The 24,811-nt window shown below is 38.7% G+C and overlaps 1 protein-coding gene across 1 annotated transcript in view; it reads right to left on the bottom strand.

Moving 5' to 3' along the window:
• Nucleotides 1-24,811, bottom strand: part of LOC128489792 (phospholipid-transporting ATPase IK-like) — a 46,696-nt gene that overhangs the window by 3,393 nt on the left and 18,492 nt on the right. Inside the window, exons 12-25 of the mRNA XM_053461768.1 lie at nucleotides 22,888-23,096; nucleotides 22,303-22,334; nucleotides 21,693-21,849; nucleotides 19,006-19,194; nucleotides 18,805-18,917; nucleotides 17,162-17,326; nucleotides 14,019-14,130; nucleotides 12,664-12,739; nucleotides 9,466-9,607; nucleotides 6,819-7,095; nucleotides 5,214-5,437; nucleotides 4,016-4,099; nucleotides 3,608-3,847; nucleotides 1,726-1,864 (exon numbers count right to left, since the gene is read on the bottom strand). Of these exons, the coding sequence (XP_053317743.1) occupies nucleotides 1,726-1,864; nucleotides 3,608-3,847; nucleotides 4,016-4,099; nucleotides 5,214-5,437; nucleotides 6,819-7,095; nucleotides 9,466-9,607; nucleotides 12,664-12,739; nucleotides 14,019-14,130; nucleotides 17,162-17,326; nucleotides 18,805-18,917; nucleotides 19,006-19,194; nucleotides 21,693-21,849; nucleotides 22,303-22,334; nucleotides 22,888-23,096 (2,159 nt within the window). The remainder of the gene's footprint in view (nucleotides 1-1,725; nucleotides 1,865-3,607; nucleotides 3,848-4,015; nucleotides 4,100-5,213; nucleotides 5,438-6,818; nucleotides 7,096-9,465; nucleotides 9,608-12,663; nucleotides 12,740-14,018; nucleotides 14,131-17,161; nucleotides 17,327-18,804; nucleotides 18,918-19,005; nucleotides 19,195-21,692; nucleotides 21,850-22,302; nucleotides 22,335-22,887; nucleotides 23,097-24,811) is intronic.

Raw genomic sequence — 24,811 nt, 5'->3', positions numbered from 1 at the left:
ATGTTTTCCTTAATAAAGCAACCATTTTATAATAATAATCCCTGCCTAGAAGGGAAATTGCATCTTCTAGACTGCTTAATTCTTACCTAAAGTACATAGGAAATGCTGTATGGGTAATATGTCAATGCAAGTAACCAACTTACAAGGCATACACCAAATGATACTAGGAAACTTTAAAAAAACTTAAAAAATTAATGATAATTACAGTACTACACTTGAGATTTTTTTTTATCTACAGATTGTAGAGGATGATCATTCATTGCAAATAACAATCCTCAAAAATAGTGGCAACCATGAAAGACACAATGAAAATGGCATTCAACTAAGGGTTATTATTTTGGAGTAACTGCAAATCTTTGTTTTCAATCTTCAGGGACCAACTGTTTTGTCAAAACAATGTAAGACTAAAGTGAAAAATATAGATCAAAAACATAAATTTGGACATAGATAAACAGCTTTCAAAGTGCTTAAAGGAATAGCTTTATAATTGTCCAGGAAGCTTATTTGTCATGATCCATGTAAGAAAGTAAGGCAGTAGATTTTTCTAATTATCTAGTCGCACCATTTTTTTCTGCTTAAAGTATGCATGCTTTGGATTAGAGGACCGCATTGGGAGGCGGGTCCCGCGGGACCCACCAAAAAGCTTGCGGGCGCGGGCGGTCTTGCTGGGGCTGTGGGTGGGAGCGGGTGGTCAGGCACTGTACCTGCGGGTCCCGGTAATCCCGCACAGTCCCGCAAGGCTCCTATCTTGCTCCGCCCAGGAACAAGGCGGAGTCACGTGATGTGACATCACTTCCTGTGACTCTGCCTTGTTCTTGGGCGGAGCAAGAGAAGAGACGCTGTGAGGGAACAACTCGAGGGCAGCCTTGCGGGACTGCGCGGGAAATCAGGTAAGGAGGCGGGCGTGATTGGCCACAAATGTGGCGGGAGCGGGCGGGATTGGCCACAAATGTGGCGGGCGGGAGCGGAACACCCACATTGCGGGAGCGGGATTAAAAACAGCGGGAGCGGGCGGGAGCGGAATTAAAAAAGCAGTCCCGCGCAGGGCTCTACTTGGGATAAGAGAAACTAAATAAAAGCATTAACAGGTGAGTGAGATTACCAATATTTCTATCAACTGTTCAGCTGAAAGGCTCAATCGTGCAGTTAGCCCCGATCACATTACGAGGTCTTCAGATGCAGCAGGGCTACTATTAAATTCACTATTTTCAGTAATGATGTCACCAGTAGTAATCTCTGGAGACATCCCTGATGATGCTGAAATTTAGGGGTGGCTCTGGATTTTAGGAAGCCGTAAAGTTTATAGTCTCTTAATTCTTTAGCACATATAATGAAAAGAATAATGATGCTAATTAGAGGAAAATAGTAATGACCATAAATGTATTTTTAAGAAAATATATTACAGATATAATTTTATGAGGGATCTGTGTCACAGATTTATGTATCGCCTTCAACCTGTAGGCTAGTGAGGCACTAAGCAGCTGTTTAATGGGCTTATATTACCCTGACAAAACTTCAAAACCATCTTTGTCATATATGTACGATTAAAATAGATTACAATGCCACAATCAAGATTTGGTTGAGATCATAGCTAGTTACTCTATGAAATATGTATCGTAACAAGCAATCTTGTATCTACTCCAGTATCTAAGGCAGTTTCCTGAAATTAGAAATGATGATCTTCAAACGCACATATTTCATATCACATACTTGATTATATTTTACCTGGGAAACTAAACATTGTAGGCAAGGCTCTGAACAGTGGATACGTTTGAGTGAGAAGCGACATCAGGAAGTAAATCACAGGGCTTAGGAGAACAGCAAGTACGGATAGTAGAGTCCAAAACGAGATCTCGAAGGTGATCTAATGAATTAAAACAAATAAATAAATATGTAAACATACATTAATACATAGGTAATACATAATTCTTTGTACAGTAGTCTGCTGGCGTGTGGGAACATGCTTCATGACATACATTTTGAGCTTTTTATATCACAAATATGTCACTATATATATATATACACACACTCACTGGCCATTTTATTAAGTACACCTGTTCAATTGCAGCAACTGAATGCATTCAGGCATGTAGACGTGGTCAATTCAACCTGCTGAAGTTCAAACCAAGCATAAGAATGGGGAGGAAAGGGGATTTAAGTGACTTTGAACGTGGCGTGGTTCCTGGTGCCAGACAGGCTGGTCTGAGTATTTCAGAAACTGCTGATTTACTGGGCGTTTTACGTACAACCATCTCTAGGGTTTACAGAGAATGGTCAGAAAATATCCAGTGTATATATTTACAGATTTGTTGCAGCTATATACATATGTTGACAGACACTGGGAATGAGGTGCACTGGCGAACCACTTTCATATTAATGTAGATAAAACTTTTCTACTAGGTTTCCTGACCTTCATATTAAATACATTATTTATAATTATACATATCTGATTATCCTTTCAGTGAAGTTACGTATCTCTGTTTTGTATTGGCAGTGATGGGCAGCCATATGAAGTAGGAAATAAATGTCTGTATATGTAATGGTATTACTGGGCACAGTATTCTCTTTAATAGACATTGAACTTTGTATGCGTGTCTTTTTTCTTTCTTCCTGGTGGTGGCAGTATTGTAGAAGACATTGTACTCCGGTATTCAATTTTATAGCAGATTATTTAAAGAGCAGGCAATTTATTTATATACATACACATACATTTATATACAGCATGCCGTGTGTGTGTATATAGAGTCATATTTTCTGTTGTATAAACGTCTACCACTGATCATAACATTTAGACAACAGTTGTACAACTGCAGTTTATTTAGGTTGAGGGTAAAGTATTGCTTAAGCATTTAAAACAGTTACTCTTACTGTAACACATCATTATTTCAGATACATTATTTATAGTCAATTTGGTGTGGGATTATAGTTAATTAAAGTACACACACCAATATGAATCAGTTTTAATGGTTTAAGTATGGTACTCACTTTTTACATAAACATCTTCTTTTTCAACATTACCAAATGATCAATAAACATCTCATTTTAAACAAAACACAGATAACTAAAAAAAGACACTTACCATTGTACCATATTCGGAATTTCCTATTACGTTCACCAACGTGTGAATACTAAAGCCACTGCTTCCAGATTGGAAATTCTGAATATGCTATAGATAAGTGTCTGTCTTTTTTATTTTATTTGTGTTTTGTATAAAATGAGATGTTTATATGGTAATCTTGAAAAAAGCACGTGTGTGATCATCTGTCTGTTGCTAAAATAGAATGTATGGCTCTAAAGTGAGTTGCCACACGCTGCTACACTCTCTTCTGTAACAGTTACTCTAGTGTCAATGTTTCATGTTACAGCAGTTGGAGACCAACACACTTTGCGCCCATACATCCTCTAATAGGCAGTTTATTTAGGAGTTTATTTTAGCGAGAATTAATAAAATTGTGGTTTTAATTTAATTTCTTCCAGTCCATATTAATAGTTAGTTGCAATCTCCCATCAGCCTAGAGCTCTCTCCTGCCTTCCATCACATTAAGGTTGGTTTCTGACCATAAGAATTAAAGCTCTGTATTTCAAATGTCACAAAAATATAAGTTACCTCCAAAGTGACAGCCAAAATCACAGAAGTCGCTGTTGTTACTGCAAAAGCCTGGTAATCGCATATACCATCAGGACCAGCAGTGTCTACAAAGGCTCCAAATGTAACAAAGAATGTTGCCATTGATGTTATAACTCCCTTCAGGAAGGACCAAGAAAAAGTCTTGTAGGTGAAGAGCAAATCAGACTGCCCTACTTTATATAATTCTGGCACCTGTAGGCTTACTTTATCACTTACATCCTGCAAAAAATAGAAAAAAAATCAAACTTTTTTGCAAGTTAATTAAAACAATTAGCAAACTTACAGGTTTAGACTTTACTGGCACATGTGGAATGTAAACAAATGCGAGGACAACATCTCTAAACTCAATCTAAGATGTCCAAGTACAAATGTGTAATACTCACTTACCTGTTCTAGCAATCCTAAAGACAGTACTGGAAAAGCAGTAAACAAAATAGAATAAAAGGTAATGTACCAGGGGTCATATACAACCTATAGAGAAGAAAAAAAAAACATTATTTACTTATGAAAATTCCTGTAATTACTGTAGAATTGAGAATAGGCATTAGTTCAACGGCCAACCCTTTATTTGTCATGTGCACAACGGTGGGTCCATTTCCAGAGTAACAAACAGGAGAGGGATACGAGTAGACAAGGGGACTTGTTAGTTAAAGGAGGACCTGAAGATGTTTATGGCTTCCCAATGCTATACAAATTTGACTAATGTGGAATATGTCTTTATCTTAACTAAGACATGATTAAGAATATGCTACATTCAATAATACAAAGCAATAATTACCTGCTCACATTTAATCTATGATACAACTCCATTGTTTATTGAGGGTTTTCTAAAGCTATGTATCTTGTCACTTTGTGATGGTTTTAGGATATTTACACAAAGTACTGTTCCACACAATCAAAAACAAAATAATCTCGTTATCTACAGATACTGAAGGCCATGTACACTACAGATCATCAGCTATTTGCAATTTAGTCAATCTTATGCTGCTATCCAATGGTTAAATGCAACAGTCTCCTGCTATAACTGACTTATAGACTTTGAAAGGCATGATTAAGAAATGGCAATTTACAATAGGCCACAAGTACCAAACTTGGGATTTTTGGAGCACACTGCAGTATGCTTCTGATGATAGCTTCAATTTTGTATTGCTGTCATACTATTACAAATATAAAGAAAACTAGACATCTGTACACATCCAGCATCCCTCACACCCCAGCAGCCAGCACACACCTTCTCCACATGCCGTTCGGTAGCAACAACTGCAACACCATCAAGCAGCACCTCTTCCCTAATTACCCCCCCCAGCCCTCAATACCAGATCCCCTCCACTCACTACTCTCTTCATAGCCATCAATGCTGGCAATTACTAATTAGACTGAGCAGTGCTTATTGCAAAGGTCCAATCCTACTTCACCACTTGCACCACTAATTGGACCTCCACCTTAAGCCTCATGCAATGTGACTGACAAGTCCCACAGTGACAAGGCTATTATACTTATGTGTGTTTAGAATGCTCCATCTAAGTTTACTAACATAAATCATAAAAAATGTAATACAAAAATAATTTAGCTATAGTGAATTTACCAAAGCAGTGAATCCATTGAAACATGCAAACCATACATGGGTTAGGACAGAGGCAAATGTCTTGTAGAAAAAATAACGTAAGAACTTGGCGATGCGGAGGTAAGACCAGCGTCCATGGACAAGAAGTAGCCGTTGAAGGAAGCAAAACTGAGCCAATGCATAGTCGCTGGACTGGACAGCCTGGGTCCCTTCCAGACCGCTAATACCAACCCCAATGTCTGCAGCTATGGAAAAATATCAAGAGATACATGATCTAGGGTAATGTTAGACTAGGTACTTTTGCTACATAGATAGTAAACACAACATGCACATTAGTAATGGTGAAGTACAGAGTTATTCTATTTATCTAGCGTGTGGGAGATCAAGGAAAAGTAAATAAAGTATTATTTTCCCATTAGTGCAATAAATATGTCCCTCATGTTTCTTTGGAAACATTTTGGGAAATAGATACATGCTGTATTTCAGTTTTTTCTCCATGCAGTATTAACTGTAGATACAACAACCTAAAGCAAATGCATAATGTCAAATGTGCTTCTTTAATTAGTGAATATTTGCTGTTAAATTGGTAAAATGTTACTTAACAGGGACTTTGACAGGTAGTAAGCAGTTCTCCTGAGTGCACCTGTTCATACTAAGATTTCATTAGTGAATTAGGTAAATGTTAACAGTAATTTAAGGGTTTTACGCTACTAACTGCACTTGAATGATGTTTCACGATCTGGAATGCTAACACTAGCACAACAATTCTCATATTCATTCAAATTAGAGTTGTTTGCGAGAGCATGCAAATGCATATGGCTTTACATTTTACGAGTTTCAGGAGAGGGCATGCAAGCTCAATGATAACTCATCACCCTTGTCCCACCTTGTGTGAGATGGGTAATTAAAGTAACCCTGGGGTAAATAGTCCCCAAATATTTACTTGCTCACACCTCGCAATGCACTGTGGTTAATAACGTTCCTGGGGACCTGTGTTTAATTTTTAAGGATGTTTGAAAAGAGGAGTGAGTTCCAACTCACAGATACACAAAGTACCATCAGTAAACAAGGAGTTAATGATTTTCTGAGTTGCTTGAATTTTTCAACTTGCATACACTTGCAGACTTGCAATTTGTGGGTGCCTCTGCAAGTTAGCTTTAGTGAGCTTAGACGTTTGTCCAACTTGTTGTTTGTGAGTTCTTTGTGTTATTGGCAAGTCTAATGACCATTACTGTATTTTCTTACATGAACTAATCCTTCCAGCTTTACCAGATTTCAATGTGATGGTCATATATATAGCAATAGTTTGCTGATTAATTAGTACTTGTTAACCTAAGTAATTATGTACCTAACTTTTGGGAAAACCTAGTGAAATAAGTATGTTATAGCATGAAGAAAGCCCTTGTTATGTCTAGTCTCTGCTGACTTCAGCTTACACGGAGCTTGATCAAACCTGGAAAGTTCTTAACATTAAACTGCTCCACACTACTTGCTCTCGATTTTACTATGTGTACCAGGGTTAAGAACCATGTTTAGCCCATTAACAATCCAGAAAGAAGACACTAAAGAATTTGGCCTAGATTGTGACTTGAATACCATAATGTTCAAACTGGCATTTACACTTACTTTTTATCATGTTGACATCATTAGCACCGTCTCCAATGGACAGGGTGGTAGCTTGTCTATATTTCTTCACAAGCTGAACTATCATAGATTTCTGTTTTGGGGTGACTCTGCAGCAGATAACTGTCTGGCACTGGGAAGCCAAATCCACAAATGCCCATTCCCTTAGGCTCTCCTCGCTTTCACTATGACTTATCCGTCTGGTGCAACATTTTTCTGCTAGTCTTTTCAAAAGCGAGTGCTTGTTATCCTTTTGGTTGCAGCTGCCTAAAATTTCATTCTTATGGGAAAAAAAATGAGTTAGTAAATATTTTATTGTGTTATTGCTAGAAAGTGATGTCTTAAGTTTCTTATACTCATAGCTACCACAATTTGTTTTCCAGGGAAGATTTCATGAGTGAAATCCTTGTGTATGTCTAAATTCATAGCCTTCCTTTGATACCTTGATCGAATACAAGACTCCAGATAATATATTGTTCATTGAACTATCATCAGTTTTGAAGTTTACCTTCTCCAAGCCTGTCATTTGCCCCAATGCCTGAGGTGTCAAGGGCCCCCCACTTGCTGCTTAGATGCTGTTGTGTCAATTACATTTCCCCGCAGTGTTGGGTGAAGTGGGCCACTTGGTGCATGCCTCAGGAGCATTTGCAAAGGCACAGACTCCTTTTCTGGATTATGATCAGTGATGGTAGAGGGAGCTTCTCAATTTCTGTCATGTGACAAAATCAGTATGTAAGAAGTTCCTTTTGTAGTCACATCACACTGTCAGTAAGAGTGGAAGCTGCTGTCTGCTTATAAGAAACAGGCAGGGGTCAGCGTTACTGTGTCAGGATCTCCTGCCAGAGGACTACTTTCATAGGAGCAGATATGCTATCTGAAGGTAAGAGCTTACATCCATGTGTCTGGTGAGTATACATAAGCATACAAAGGGATGCATTATCAGTGGCAACCTCCACTTGCTGCTCTTGCAAGAAGGGATGAGTGGTCTCTGCATTATTGAAAGGTAATTAAGATTTCTTAAAACTCTTCTCTTTGATTGGACTATACATTATGCTGTGCCAGCAGGAGAAGCTCAGTGGTCTTTGTTCTTGCAGATGCCTAGTAATGTTTGAATAGTGTATGTATTGCAGATCACTGTAGAAGCATGAGAAAAAAACAGCACCTCTGTTTCCATGAACACAACATACAATACCGTGCAAAAGTTTTAGACAGGTGTGAAAAATTACTGTAAAATGAGAATGCTTTCAAAAATAGAAATGTTAATTGTTTTTAACACAAGCCAATTTTTGGTGTGACCTCCCTTTTAAAACAGCATCATTTCTTTTATGTTCTCTTGGACTAGGTCAGGGATTTTGTAGACATATAGTTAGGAGTGTGATTAAACAATTATACCAAACAGGTCCTAATAATCAAGTTAATATGTAGGTTGAAACACAATAATTAACTAAAACAGAAACAGCTGAGTAGGAGGAATAAAACTGTGCGAGGAGCCGCCAAATTACTAACAATGTGAGGTTGCTGAACAGATCACACTTCCATATAAATGAAATTGAATAATAGTTTCAACATGTTTTCCCACTAAAAATATTGTTAAGGTTTATCTATCTATCTATCTATCTATCTATCTATCTATCTATCTATCTATCTATCCATCTATCCATCCATCCATCTATCTATCTATTTTGTCATTTGAACATTAATCCATATGCAAATTTGGTGATTTCTTAAAAATATTTTTAACAAATGTTATTTAAAATGAACATTATCTTTCTAATTTGTCGTGTACAAAAACACTTCAACTGTCTTCGCTATGAAGCTCGTCCCTATATAATGCACAGTCCAATCAATGACACTCAGTAGTAATGAGCAGATCTAATTGAGCCATTCTTCCAGAATGAATGTGTCCGTTATTATGCATAGAGATGGCTGGAAAGTTGAAATGTTCAATTAAACTCCAGTAAACTAATACTGAAATGAATAAACACACAATCTTCTTGAAGTGTATCTCTTTGGAGGAGTGATACAAATACAAATGAGGCATTAACCAACAAGCGACAATAATCATGAAACAAAAGGGGGCCCTGGTCAATTCTGTCTGTAAGTCAAGGCAAAAGGGACAGCTGCCCATATCTAAATCATTCGGGTAGTGTGTACACAGGAGTGTTCTGGCAAGGGGAGCATCGAGGAATCTATATCTCTACATAGACATCATATACACTTAACTGCTCATATAGCTCATACCCCCTAAGGATTAGGAAAAGGTTACAGAAATGTAACCTGCAAAGCAGTGGCGGAACTACCGGGGTTGCAGGGGTCGCGACTGCGACCGGGCCCTGGTGTTCTGCCAGTCAGGGGGGCCCAAGCGGTTGCTGAAAACGACCGCTCGGCAACTCTTGGGCCCCCCTGACTGACAGAAATCCAGGAGGCCTCCGCTCCCCGCCGCTGCTGCCACCGTTGCCGCAGCCGCCGTCGCCCTTAACAGATTCTCGCACCGGGGCCCTGAGGTTTCTAGTTACGCCCCTGCTGCAAAGGGACATTGATTCTGTGTGATCGGGAGATGAATGAGCACTGAGATATTAAGTGGTAGAAAAGGTGGAATGGGAGCCAAAACAAGATGGAATAGCTACAGGAAAACAAAATTTAGGCTTACCAGAAAGTCTCCGTTGACCACCAGGCCAACTTTCCTACCCTTCAGACTGTTCCCATGCTTCCTGAAAATGTTGCGGCGCAGAAGATCCAACCTACTGCTTGACAAGCTGTTGTTATTTTCCCAGTAAGAATTCAGAGTATCACTATAGGGGGTATACAAATATCATATGGTAATATGGTGCACTGTGATTCATACAACTTGTACACAATCTCCATGATAACAATATTTCTCATTAGGACAGCTGAGGGCATGCACATAAAACACCTGTAAAATCGTAAGGTATTTTTTCTAGAGATTTTGGTGCTTATTGTGCATACATTTTTATATACAATTGCATATTGCACTTGAGTTTTTACTGCAATAAGCAAGGTAATTAGGAGAGGTAGATGGAAATTCATGAGCACAAATAAGTGGAAGTTTGCAACAGTTGGATCAATTGACCTGATTTAAATGCTGAGAACAAACAATAGTATAATAAGAACTACAGAACTGAGCTGGGAAAGCTTGAAACTATATACAGTTATGCCCATTTCAAGGCTCTCTTCTTATCAAAACAAAAATCCCCATCCAATCAAGGTCATATGTAAATGGTTCTTCCAAATTATTAATATTTATTTTTACATTATGTAAAAATATACACATTAAATAATTTTTCATTTTCTTTTTAAATTTTTTTTTATGTCATATACAGTACATAGGTAAATCCTTCGGCAGATTTTTATTTTTATATACCGTATTTGCTCGATTATAAGACGAGTTTTTTTCCAGAGCAAATGCTCTGAAAAATACCCCTCGTCTTATAATCAGGGTCGTCTTATAATCAGACCTCAAATAGGTCTGATTATGGGACTAAGATCCAGATCCCCCGCAGCGATGCAGGGGACCTGGATCCTCCTGTGTTAACCCCCCCCCCAACTTACACGTGCTTCTGAGTCCCCGGTGCTTAGTCCGGGCTGCGTGTAGATCTCTACGCGATACAATCGCGTAGAGCTCTACACGCTTCCCGGACTAAGCACTGGGGACCCAGATGCAGGGGACCTGGATCCTCCTGTGTTAACCCCCGACCAAACTTACCGGTGCTTCTGAGTCCCCGGTGCTTAGTCCGGGCTGCGTGTAGAGCTCTACACGATACAATCGCGTAGAGCTCTACACTATACAATCGCGTAGAGCTCTACACGCTGCCTGGACTAAGCACCCGGGGACTCAGAAGCACCGGTAAGTTGGAGGGAGGGCATAACACAGGAGGATGCAGGGGACCGGTGCTTCTGAGTTGGGGGGGGCGCATAACACAGGAGGATCCAGGTCCCCTGCTTCTGAGTTCCCGGTGCTTAGTCCGGGCAGCGTGTAGAGCTCTACGCGATTCGCGTGGAGCTCTACATGCTGCCCGGACTAAGCACCGGGGGCTCAGATGCAGGGGACCTGGATCCTCCTGTGTTATGCGCCCCCCCCAACTCAGAAGCACCGGTAAGTTTGGAAGAGGGAGGGGGAGTGTTAAATGGGGGGTGTAAGGCATTTCTGGAGGCAGAGTGCTCTGTGAAATGCCTTTTAACCCCTTTAATGCCACTCTGCCTCCTGAAATGTCTTTTACCTCCCTATATGCCACTCTGCCCCATAATCTGCCTTTTAACCCCCTAAATGCCAGAGTGGCATATAGGGGTATAAGGCATTTCTGGAGGAAGAGTGGCACATAGGGGGTCAAAAGGCATATCATAGGGCACAGTGGAATATAGAGGGTTAAAAGGCTTATCATGGGGCACAGTGGCATTAAGAGGGTTAAAAGGCATACCATGGGGCACAGTGCCATATATGGAGTATAAGGCATTTCTGGGGCAGAGTGGAAAGCCTGGGGCAGATGTGCATAACTGGGGGGGGCAGGTTGGAAAAAAAGGAAATAAAAACAAAATATTTTTCTCAATCATAGCTTTTATTGACAAACAATTGTTCACATAGTTTACATGAACTAACATTTACTGGTAAAACTTTTTTCCTACAGGGTCGTCTTATATTCAGGCTTTTTCTTTTTTTCATAAGTTAATATTCAGATTTTGGGGGGTCGTCTTATAATCGAGCAAATACGGTATATATATATATATATATATATATATATATATATATATATATAGCCACAAATATCACATCTAATCTGAAATTTGTAATTATTTATGTTGGCATAACATGCCTTTAACTAAATATAAAATATTTCTTTAGCAGTATATGACAGATGCTAGATCACATACTCAAAAAAAGAAAGAAGACAACACAGCGCTAAACCTATCCATCAGCTGCAATGTGAACCTATGTAACCCCGCGTTACACCTTTAAATATATACCCTTTCACAGATAGAAGCCTGTGAAAGGGTGAAAGGGCAAAATGCGTTGCGGAACTGCACTGATTCTCATGAAACGTTTTATATCTTTTTTTTTATTTTATATATATTTTAATATTTTCAATTTCTTGTTGAAAAATAAATGTTATTTATATATTTTCTTTCAACTCTATTTGTGACCCGGATGAATGATATAGCAATCCGATTGAGAAAAGTCTTTTTTTCTTCATGCCTACTCCTGGGGGTGTATTGAAGGCTACTCCACCATAAAGAAGATATCCACCTACCTTTTGAAGTACCTATTGAATCTTGGATTACATGTGAGTGCATCTGATGCATATTTAAATAATCAAGATTTCATACAATATTTCACTATTGTTATGAGCAAACACTAGAGGTCTCAAAAGTCTCCTCTGCATAAGGAAGTTTCTCACAAGATTCCCTGAAGTGTCTGCTTTCTTTTTGGGCAAATGTGAGTGCATTTGATGCAAAATTACCCTTAATTAGGATTTCTGGAATACTACACTATGTTTATCAAAAGGAATTTGCTTTCAGAAACAGGTTCAATATTTTTTATTTTTGATCACTATAAGTGCATGAATCACTTTTTTGTTTTTTTGGTACAAAGCACATAATAAAACCTCAACTGCTAACATAACATTTTCACATGAGCCGTTGCCAGCAATCCAGGTGTTTGGGACTTAGGAGGTCAAGTGGATCTGGGACATAAACTGCTGACACGGTCTAAACCAAATCTGCACTGCTGGCAACAAAACTTGGGCTTTTTTTTCAATAGGTGTTTTTTCACGTTTTACCTTTTTACATTGAATTCATGTTTTAACACAAGAACATAAAAAAAGCATTCTGTTACCATATTTGTCCTTCGTCCAAAATCTCCATGTCATCAGAAAGTAATCGGCATGAGAAACCAATATTGATGGCTGTTTCTAAGCAAAACATGAAACACGCAGTTTTTAGATCATAATAATAATAAGGAATGTATTCCTGTGTAACTACTTTATTAATGCTGTATTTTATACTGATATTTCATTTCTTAAGTGTATAACTGGGAAATATTAATAGACCATTAAACATTTAACCCCAAATCTATATCAGTAAGAAAAAAACGTGTTAAAAAGATTAAGACGGGTATTTATTAAAAAAAAAAATAAAAAAAATGGCATATTTAATTAAGCCATGCCATCTCCTTAGACTCAAGAGATCAGCGACTTTAATTGTGACACTGTTAGTGGATGCCACCTTCGTTTTGAGCAATTTTGTGAAATTTCTTCCCTGCTATATCTGCCCAGGTCCAGTGTAACAGATATTATAGTGGAAGCATCGACAAGTGACAACAGCTCAGCAACAGTAGACCATGTACACTCCACTGCATATTCTAGACTATTATATGCTTCCAACTTGGTGGCACCAGTTTGGAGAAAGACCCTTTCCTGTTCCAGCACGACTGTGTCCCTGTGTACAAAGCAAGGTCCATAAATACATGCAAAATATTAAATACTATAGAATATGCTTTTAGTTTCTTGGTCTATGTAAAAATTAAGAGACTACCTTAGTACAGTTGAGTTCAAAGGCTTTTGGTGGCAAACCCCACATAATTAATGAACCCTGTAATAGGAAGCTAACATATCTGCTCACATTCATATATATTACTTAGATTTATTGTTTGTAAGCATTGCATAGCTATATATTTCACTGCAAAATATAGTATTTGAGAAAGAATTATATTTTTTACACCTCTGTCCCGGTAAGACAATGACTGGATAAAGTTGAAACTTTAGTAGGACTGTGACCTAGGAAGACTCAGCCGGACATATCTTGATGAGAACACAAACTAAAGTTATTATTAGAGATACATCAATGTTCATTAATGTTCTGAATTGTTCAGAGTCTATTTTTTATGCAAGAATCAGTTGTTAACGCTGATTTTGTTTTTGTAAGAAAAGGTTTATGTTGGTGAGCACTTCCTTTTACCATAGTGTTTATTTGATCCAAGACACTCTACAACCATCAGTGTCTTGCGCATAATTGAGTCCCTAATGTTTTGTAACTACTTTCAAGACCTTCATTGGTCTTTTCAGGGTGTTTGGTTAAAAAAAAAAAGAAAAAAAGAAATATATAGATATATTCAGAATGCTAGACATCAAAGTTACTGTTCATCTTCTAAAATCAACCACTACTGTGTCACCCCCTATTGCTATGACATACCTTGCTTATCTCCAGTAAGTACCCATACTTTTATGTTTGCATCTTTGAGTAACTGGATTGTTTCTGGAACACGATCCTGTAATTTATCTTCAATGGCAGTGGCACCAAGTAGCTGGGGAACAGGTCAGAACATCAACTTAATCACTAATGTCCATCAATGTAACAATATACCACCTAGGATTACATTATCGTGTTTTGGTCTGTGGATGACACGCTAACAGAAACTGATTACCAGCTGTCAGAATAGACTGGCAAGAACAATCAAATGAGCCAATAATTTTACGACAGGACAACACCCAAAGTTCACCATAATCGCACAAGACAAGACTGCATATTTACATCTGCTTTATGTTGTAACTAAATACACCCATTTATTATGGCCCTACTATTCTTGTAAAACGTAATGTACATTTTTAGATTTAGGAAATTGATGGAGCATGATCTTTAAGGGCAGGAAAGAGAGAAAATTTTTCTATGAGAGCCATCATGAGGTCATTTAAATGTTACTTACACCAAATCATTGTCATCTTCTTACATAAATTTACAAGGGAAGCTGTAAAGGTCTAGCCTACCCATCCAGGGCAACTACACACAAGTGTGAAATAATGTAGTTTGAAATTCGCAGTTAGTGGTCAGATTCCTGGATCAATAAAATATACTGCCAATGGTCTATCATATTCTTGCTTTTTGTTCCCCTGCTTTACTTGTTCTTGTGTCTCTGCAGTCACATAACAAAGATTGTTAACGGGCGCCACCATCTTGTGAGAATCCTGGAGTGGGTTTTCAGTGCCTTACTTAATACCATGATGTGCCAGGCATGTCATCGGTCATAAACGGAACATTTTTAAGTGACGTGTCTGGCAGATTGGATACATGTGAAATTGCAAGATAAACACAGAAAGCATCAGGTATTGGCCCTCTTCTCAACCACCATGGCTTGAGAATTATATATTTATATTAAAGTTACCTCTACACCTTGTTGACGTAACAATTAATGATGGGATATACCAAATAGGATACAGTTTGCATCATAATCCAATACAGTTATAAATTATGGATATTTGATTTCTGTCCCCACCCTACCAGAACTTAGTCATTAATACTGAACATTTATAAGTTCCTAGAAATACCTACAGTGCTGTAAGTATCGATCGCCTCTATTTTTGCTTATTTGTCACATATAAATGTTTCTGATCATCCAACTAATTTTCACATAAGACAAAGTCAATGTGAGTAAACACAAAATGCAGCTTTTGAATTATTATTTCATTTATTGAATATCACCCATATGAAAAAGTAATTGCCCCCCAAGCCTAATAACTAATTGTGCCACCTTTGCTGGCAACAACTGCAATCACATGTTTGCAATAACTGACCATGGTTCTTTTTCATCACTGTGAAAGAATTTTGGCCCAATCTTCTTGGCAAAATTGTTTTAATTCAGGCACATTACAGAACTTTGACTACGCCACACCAAAAACTTCCATTTTGTTTCTTTTGAGCCATTCAGAGGGGGACTTGTTTGTGTACTTCAGATCACTGTCCTGCTGCATAAACCAACTGGGCTTGAGCTTTAGGTCACAAACTGGCATTTTCCTTCAGGATTTTGTGGTAGAGATCAGACTTCATGCTTCCATGAATTATCAGCAAAGCAGCCCCAGACCATCACACTATCACCACTATGTTTGATTGTTAGTGTGATGTTCTTATCAGGGGAGGGCTGGCAGCCTAAGGCCTGGGGGGCAAGTCAAGTGAAGTGGCTCCGCCCCCTCGCACTCACCTTTCACCCCTCACGCTGCTCCCATCACTATGCGGCCATCAGACTGCTGGAAAACTTATCTAAACGGCCGCTGGGTGCTGATGCCACCGGCCGGAGCTACTTTAATCCTTTTTATATTTATTTAATATGCCGGATCGGCTTGCCATATTAAAAATAAATAAATAAAGTATTAAAGTAGCGCCGGCCGGCAGCATCAGCACCCAGCGGCCGTTTAGATTCGATTTCCAACAATCTGATGGCTGCATAGTGATGGGAGCAGCGTGAGGGGTGAAAGGTGAGTGCGAGGGGGCGGAGCTTTCACCCCTCACGTTGCTCCCATCACTTGGCGGCCATCGCATACGGCCGCTGGGTGCTGATGCCGCCGGCCGGCGCTGCTTTAATACTATTTTTTTTTCCATTTAATAGCCGATCCGGCCGGCGGCATCAGCACCCAGCGGCCATTTAGATTAGATTTCGGGCGGCCTGGGGGGCAATTGCCCCCCTGCCCCCCGGCCCAGCCCGCCCCTGGTTCTTATTGTGGAATGCACTGTTAGCTTTATGGGACCCATGTCTACCAAAAAGTTCTACTTTTGACTCAACAGTCCACAGAATATTATCTCAAAATTGATGAGGGTCATCAAAATGTTTTTTGGCAAATGCGAGACAAACCTTTGTGTTCTTTTGGTCAGCAGTGGTTTTCCCCTTGTAACTCTAACATGGATCCCATTTTGCTCTTTCTTATTGTGGAATTGTGAACACCGACCTTAATTAAGGAAAGTGAGCAGTGCAGTTTGTTACATGTTAGTTTGCGACCCCCTGGAGTCATCAGAGCACTTCTTGGAGGAATTTTGGTAGGCTGACCACTCCTGGGAAGGTTCACCACTGTTCCAAGTTTTCTTCATTTGTAGATAATGGCTCTCGCTGTGGTTTAGAAATGGCTTTGCAACCCTCTCCAGAATGACAGATGCCAATTCCTATGTGAATTTTTCTAGATCGCTGGGTTAGCCTACTTCAGTTTGCAAGACAGGTTCTATTTAATTGATGTTTAGATTTAACAGGGCTGTCTGTTATCATGCCTGGGTGTGTCTAGCAAAATTAAACCCAATTATCAATAACATTGGTTAATTGGTTGATTTTGTAACTCAAGGGGCAATTACATTTTAACATGGGGCAAAACTGGATTTGGTGTTTATTCAGGTTATCTTTGTCTAATAACATTAGTTTGATGTTATAAATATGCAATAATAGAAGAAACTGGAAAGGGGGATATACTTTTCACAGTACTGTATATCTTCTTTAAAATTACAAAAATTAATAATATTGCAAAAATATAGGCAATCATCCCCAGCCACATTATATCATAAACAATGTACAAAATCAGTACCTGTAATTTCACCTCCATTTCATCATAAACCATCTCTAGATTGCCTGCACGATTCAGTAGTGATACATTCGCCTCATGGTATCTTTTACTCCATTCCATGTAAAAGGAAACATCAACTTCTTTGTAGGCCGTGCACAATGTTCTGAGGGTTTCATTTGCAAACAACTGGCCAAAAAAATGAAATATTGATTTTTTTAATGTTAAGTTTTGCTTATAATTTTCACATAAAGGTTATGCAAAAGCAGAAAAAGCCATAATGAACAAGTCATCAAGTTGAAAATCAGAAGGGGGACATATGTGAAAATGATAACCTACCCACCTCCCGCCTCTGCAAGAAATAAAAGTGCTCTCTCTGACAACAACAATAACATATACTTTGGCGAAGAAGCAAAAGTATAGAAAGAGAAAACAAACAACATGTTTTAAGTGGACTTACCAAATATGTAAATTGTAAAGTAAAATATAGTACCGTATTTGCTCGATTATAAGACGACCCCGATTATAAGACGACCCCCCAAAATCAAAATATTAATTTAGGAAAAAAACAAAAAGCCTGAATATAAGACTACCCTATAGGGAAAAAGTTTTACCAGTAAATATTAATTAATGTAAATTATTTTCATGTTTAATAAAAGCTATGATTGAGAAAAATATATTTTTTAAATTTCCTTTTATTTGCCAACCTGCCCCCCCCAGTTATGCCACTCTGCCCCCAGAAATGCTTTATACCCCCCTATTTGCCACTCTGCCCCATGATATGCCTTATACCCCTGTATGCCACTCTGGCATATAGGGGGTTAAAAGGCATATCATGGGGCTGAGTGGCAAATAGGGGGGTATAAAGCATTTCTGGAGGTATATAGGCATATAGGGGGTTAAAATGCATTTCTGGAGGTCCAGAAATGCATTTTAACCCCCTATATGCCACTCAGCCCCATGATATGCCTTTTAACCCAGCATGTACTGGCTGCCTTGGCTTGATAGGAGTGTGATTGCTGTTAGCAGTTTGATATATATATATATATATATATATATCAAACTGCTAACAGCAATCACACTCCTATCAAGCCAAGGCAGCCAGTACATGCTGGAACCTGGGGATGATAGCAGTGGGATTACAGCCTCCATATGCCATGCTACAACCCCCACCCCCCTTACACATCCATGCTATCACACACACACTCACACTCATTCACAAACATTTAAATACTCATTCATTCCCTTAATCACACACACTTCACACATACTCAAAAACCCTCCCCCACCCCCTCACCTGAACTGCAGATCTCCCACTCGCAGACTTCTGCAGGGGACCGGCTGTAGCAACTTCTCTGGCCCCGCCCTCAGAGGAGGTAGGGGGGAGATAGAGTTCTGTGAGGACGCTGCAAGCTTCCTGCCCTGCTTCTAACAGAAGAGACGCTGCTCGCGACCGGTAAGCAGCATGGCGCCAGCATTTTTTTGGGGTCTGATTAGAAGACGACCCCGATTATAAGACGAGGGGTATTTTTCAGAGCATTTGCTCTGGAAAAAACCTCGTCTTATAATCGAGCAAATACGGTATGTACATTTACATTACATCCAATAGAACAATAAAGCATTCATTTTTATTTGTATAAAACTCAGCTATAGAATACAGCACTTACATCCAGAGCTTCCTCTGTTATTTCTTTATCTGAACAATACGGATGGAGGCGTGCTAGAATGACATCATCTGCACCTTTAGTATAAAGCTTAATTTTTCCATCTGGGTCTTTCACTGTAAGAAGAAGCATTTAAGTCTTTTGCTCCTTGATTTCCTCTGGTAAACTGTGCCATTATTTGTGCCAAATCCCAAGGAAGCTCACCTAAGACAGACATCCTTTTGCGGACACTGTTGAAGTCAAAGAGAGCCAATATTTTATATGTCCTCTCCACTCCAAGTTCATTTGTAGTAATGGTATCTTGTGTTCGGGAAATAAAAACATATCCCATATTTCTGGCTGCTGTTACCAGTGCCTCTTCATCAGGGCTTGCAGCTTGGTAAATGAGTTCATCTTGAATGATGGGGAAAAAAAAGGAGAATTTGTGAAAAAAAACTGGCATGTGAATGGTATCTCTTATGCTACTAATAACAGAAGTGGGCAGGGATGCTATGAATGACATATCTAATGGGGTATGTATGTGGGCAAGATTTAAGTAATGAACAGAACATATATCCACTGTTGCATGTATAATTGCAACTCCATTAATCCTATCCTACAATTCTCATTGCAAACATTCCAAGATAAATAGGCAATGGTGAAAAGCAAGCCTGGGGGCAGATGTGCATAACTGGGGGGGCAGGTTGGCAAATAAAAGGAAGTAAAAACAAAAAAAAATATTTTTCTCAATCATAGCTTTTATTAAATATGAAAAAATAGTTTACATGAATTAATATTTTCCTATTGGGTCATCGTATCTTCGTTCTTTTTTTCCTAAATTAATATTCAGATTTTGAGGGGTCGTCTTTATAGTTTGAGCAGGTCCCTTCTTACCTCTTGTTTTTATAAGTTGAATTGTTATGTTATGTGCTACTTGTTATGTTTACCCATTTTACAGTACTGCAGATGATAATGGCACTGTATAAAACAATAATTAATAATTTAAGAAGAAACTCCCATAATGCATTCATACAGGGATTCACTTTGTCCACAAAATCCAAATAAAAATGACCACAGTATAAATTCATAATACAATACATAAAATAAATGTGAGAAAAAACTACTGCAATTGATTCTCCAATCAAAGTTTGCACTGCTTCTGCCACCTTGTGAGAGCAGCACCCAGGGGTGTAACTAGAGACCCCCAACTTTAACAAACACCTTTACCCCCAAACAGCTTGTGAGTGCCACCTTTGCCCTAAGCAGCCCAAGCAGACCAGCAACAGCAAAAACGAGCCCCCACAAGCCCTTTGATGACTCCTGTAGGCATGGAAGCCTACAGCAGTCATCAGAGACTCCCCCCTGCAATGGCTGGTCTATAGACCAGCAATTGCTTCCCAGCTGCCAGAGGCAGCTTCAGTGACAGGGGGAGAGGGTTCTTTGGTCTCCACATGAGTGTGGAGAGCAGGCCCCAACACCCCCCTGCTGCCTGATCGCTCCATGAGAGCAACAGTGCAGCGTTAACCCCTTCAATTCCACAATTGTCTATAACACATTCGTGGCATTGCAGGGGTTAACATTTGTCCCCACAAGCTTGTGGGGACTAAATATCAGTCAATGCTGTGCTCCAATGGAACATCAGCATTGAAAGCGTTAAAAAAAATATATATATATATCCAAAAAAATAATTTAAAAAAAACAAACAAAAAAAAAAAAACAGCACTGACCTGAAAGTCCAGGGTACTTCCAGGTCAAATGCTGTGAGTTTAGTAAGTGGGCTGATGATGATCAGATCACTCCTGACCAACTGTTAGTTTAAAAAAAAAATTCTGGCTCCTAACTTTTTTAGCTGGCGCCTAGATTCACAACAAATTTGTCAAGCCCTGGTATATAGTGAGCATGAATATAGCTTTGATGAAGTAGTTGATCAATCTGGAGAAATGAAGGCTCCAAGGCAGAGGTTGTAGATCGATTTAACTTTGCTGAATAGACTGAGTGGCCACTTTGGACCTGTGTTTACTTTTTGGAAAATAGTATTATCCGTTCAGTAAATATTAATGTAAACTTACTTAATTTGTTAAATATATTTTTAATTTTAAATTGGTGGCTGCCACCTATAGGGTCTGACTAGGGGCCAGATACTCTAGGTACACACCTGCATGAATCCCTTTGGTTGAGCCTCCAGGTGCCTACCCAGAAGGCATTCAATTATCCAAAGGCTAGAGGCAAACAGGTGAAGTCCAAATATCATGCCAAAAGGTCAGGACAGGCTGAGTTCCAGTAAAGCACAAATATTATGGCAATCGTTCAGGCCAATAAGTTCTAGGAAGGTCACATGGTAAGCACCCAAAAGATAACAGGATTGTTGCATGTTAAATAGTCATTTGGGAACAAATTGCCAGATGTGATCATGATGCCTCCTAAGGCAAGATGATAATCAAGCCCTTACACTCTTCCCACACACCTCCTTTATAGCTATGGCTAATCATGCTCAAAAGGTGATGAGACTTCCAAAGGCAGTCTTATTAAACTCTGGATAAATAGTTAATACTTTAATCTCAATTTGTACCAGGTCATAATAGGAACCCACCCTCCCTGTAATAATTTGTTGGTTGAATGGGTCAGTAGATAATATTCAGGAACTCAGAACTGTTAAGTTTCATCTGGCATCATATCACAGTGCAGCTCCACCTTCATCTTTTTTTAACCTTAGGCTCTCCAAGCATCATCTGATTGCCCTGGCTACTAGTTCATATGAATATGTTCTGACTTTTTATCGATAAACATGATGCCAGTTTCTAAATTTCGAATTGGGAGAGACTCTTGAGTATTTTATGCATCTTAATTTTAGCAACTTTTTTAGAGTGTGATCGATCATTTTAACATTCCTATTTAGAGACCAAAATTCTTACCTCCCTTTCGATTCACCATTACTGTGTGGCATATTGCCAGTAACCGGAAGAATTCCCTTAACAGCTCATCACCATTTTGCCGAACCATATCGATTAGAGATTGGTCATAAAAACAAAACTTGTTATCTGCATATTTATTCCAACTGAAATTCACCTTCTGGAAAAAACATAAGTTACTTTGTGTTGCGTGAGATGAGGTAATTAATTGTCTTTCTTTGTAAGCTACAACCAGTTTAGAACTACGGTATGTCTAATGTTCTTAATTGATGGAAGTGGCTTCATAGCAGATAAACATAGAAAGTGACAGCAGATAAGAAACATTCAGCCCATTCAGTCTGCCCAACGAGTGAACGTTGAGATGACAAGAAATAAAATAGGGGATTCTGAATTCAGATGATATTAGTTTCTTAATACTACAATAAAACAAAAAACCTAACTAGCCTTAAACATATGAAATCAATAAAACAAAGATCTAGTATTTCTTTATGATTGATATCAAGTGTTCCTTTTTAATATATTTTACGATTCTCCTTTAGGTTGGCTTAGTAAATACAAATTATATGAAACAAAATATATATTCATTAAACGCATTATTTTTTCACCCAAATACCTGAAGATTCTTCTCATCTTCTGTGTTTGAACCTTTAAAAAAAAAACAAGCATGCATTAGAAAATATAAAATATTGCTTTAAATTATATTAAAAAATAATAATCAAATATTACATGTTGAAAGATAAAAAAGAAGGATGATAGACAAGCAAATTCAGGTGCAAGATGAACACAAGGTTTAAAGGGAAACTCCCATAATACATTTTTATCCTTTTGGTATTGTTCTATAGTTGTAAGGAATAAGAAATATTTATTTGTCCCAAATAGTCACATAAGTAGTAGATTTGTATTTTTTTTTAAACCACTGGTTCTTGATGTATTTAAATGTTTGGCACATCATAGGTGGTAGTAATAGCGGCAGAGAACACCTTTTAAACAGCAAAAAAAAAAAACTTCCTTATTTTCAGTTTAGGAACAGTGTTGTATTCTCTTGAAGATACTAAAGTATACTTGTACATTTTATTTTGGTGTATATGATGTTTGAAAGCGTTTTGAAAACAGTACAGAGCTACAGATTATGCTGGTGCTGCATAAAACAATAAATAATAATAACAGAAAAGTGTATAAAATATAGATCAATAATTACCATAGATTCTTGTATTAATGCAGCATTTTTTAAAGGTCATAATATTCTGGGTCAAAGTACCAGTCTTATCAGAGAAAACATATTCAACTTGACCAAGAAGGTCATTCAAGTTAGTTGAACGAGCTTTGGCTGGCGTGTTGTTTTGAGAAAAATACATCTCCACATCCCAGTCAATGAACAAACTGTGGACCAAATGGATGAATTCAAGCCTGAAGGAAGATAACAGGAAAGGTCTTTCAAGAAATAACTTTATATATGGGGAAAAATGATATTTTACACACTGAACCTGATAAATAGGACATGAAATTACCGTGTTTGTTAGATTATAAAATGACCCAGATTATAAAACGATCCCCCAAAATTTTTATATTAATTTAGGAAAAAAAGAAAAAAACCTGAATATAAGACTACGCTATAAGAAAAATGTTTTACTAGTAAATATTTATTCACATGTAAACTATTTTTCATATTTAATAAAAACTATGATTGAGAAAAATGCGTTTTTTGTTTTCATTTCCTGCCCCCAGTTATGCGCGTCTGCCCCCCATATAGGCCTTATACCCCCCTATATGCCACTCTGCCCCCCAGAAATGTCTTATACCCCCTATATGACACTCAGCCGCCAGATATGCCTTATCCCCCTATATGCCACTCTGCCTCGCTGATATTCCTTTTAACCCCCTATATGCCACTCTGCCTCCCCAATATTCCTTTTAACCCCCTATATGCCACTCTGCCTTCAGAAAGCCCTTATACCTCCCCAATATGCCACTCTTACCCTCCCCCGACTTACCAGTGCTTTCCTAGACTTCTCCCCGTGCTTCAGATTCCTTGGTGTCTAGTGGGGCAGCAGGTGTAGTTCTGTGCATTGTGCGCAGACAACCTCAGCTGCTGCTGCCAGCACTTCCGCCGGGCTTCTATGAATGAGCACTGGAAGGTCACGTGATGCCGGCGCTCCATCATAGAAGCCCCGGCAGAAGTGTCGGCAGCAGCGGAGGTTGTCTGTGTGCATTGCACAGGTCTGATTAGAAGACGACCTCAAATATAAGAAGAGGGGTATTTTTCAGAGCATTTGCTCTGAAAAAAACCTTGTCTTATAATCAAGCAAATATCGCATATTAGACAATGACCTTTCCTGTTTACAGGGGCAGAATTATTTATCACTTGCCACACAATAATATTCGTCATTTTAAAAAGGATCATAACTGTTACAGTTAAACAAAAGCTGGAGATTTTCTCTTGATGGGTGAATTTGGGTTCGGCAGATGACACAAGAACACTACCTACTGGATTGGAAGGGAAAAGGGTAGTGTTGATGCTTCAGCATTTTGGCAACAATTTGGGGAAGGCCCTCCATTCCAACATGACTGTGCCCCAGTGCACAAAGCAAGGTCCATAGGTTTGGTGTGGAGGAACTTGAGTGGCCCGCACAGAGCCCTGACCTCAACTCCATCAAACACCTATGGGATAAATTGGAACACCAATTCCGAGCTAGACCTTCTCATCCAACATCAGTGCCTTACCTCAAAAATGCTTTACATATTCCCACAGACACACTCCAACATCTCTTGTTATGTTTTCAAAAGAAAAACTGTTGTACACATTTACACCACAGACACAGTACTACCAGCACATAGAGGCCTATATCACAACTCAATAGTACCCTCTCCTGCAAATCATCCAGTATTATATATTTCATCATGTATGTACGTTGTCCCAATATGGGACTTTGTGTAAATGAAACTGTCCAGACCCTAAGACAATGGATGCATTTACAAAGATGTAATACTGTATAAACACAAACTACCAAAATAGATTCAGCATTACAAATCTTGGTGTATTGTATTAATATTGAGCCCTTAATTCTGGTTCAAACATTTACACAAATAGTATGTGCCACACTATCCACATAATTCATGTTATA

The sequence above is a fragment of the Spea bombifrons genome, chromosome 1 (genome assembly GCF_027358695.1).
Source record: "Spea bombifrons isolate aSpeBom1 chromosome 1, aSpeBom1.2.pri, whole genome shotgun sequence".
NCBI classification, from domain to species: domain Eukaryota; kingdom Metazoa; phylum Chordata; class Amphibia; order Anura; family Pelobatidae; genus Spea; species Spea bombifrons.
The sequence above is the reverse complement of the archived record's forward strand: the minus strand, read 5'-3'. Positions and strand labels throughout refer to the sequence as shown.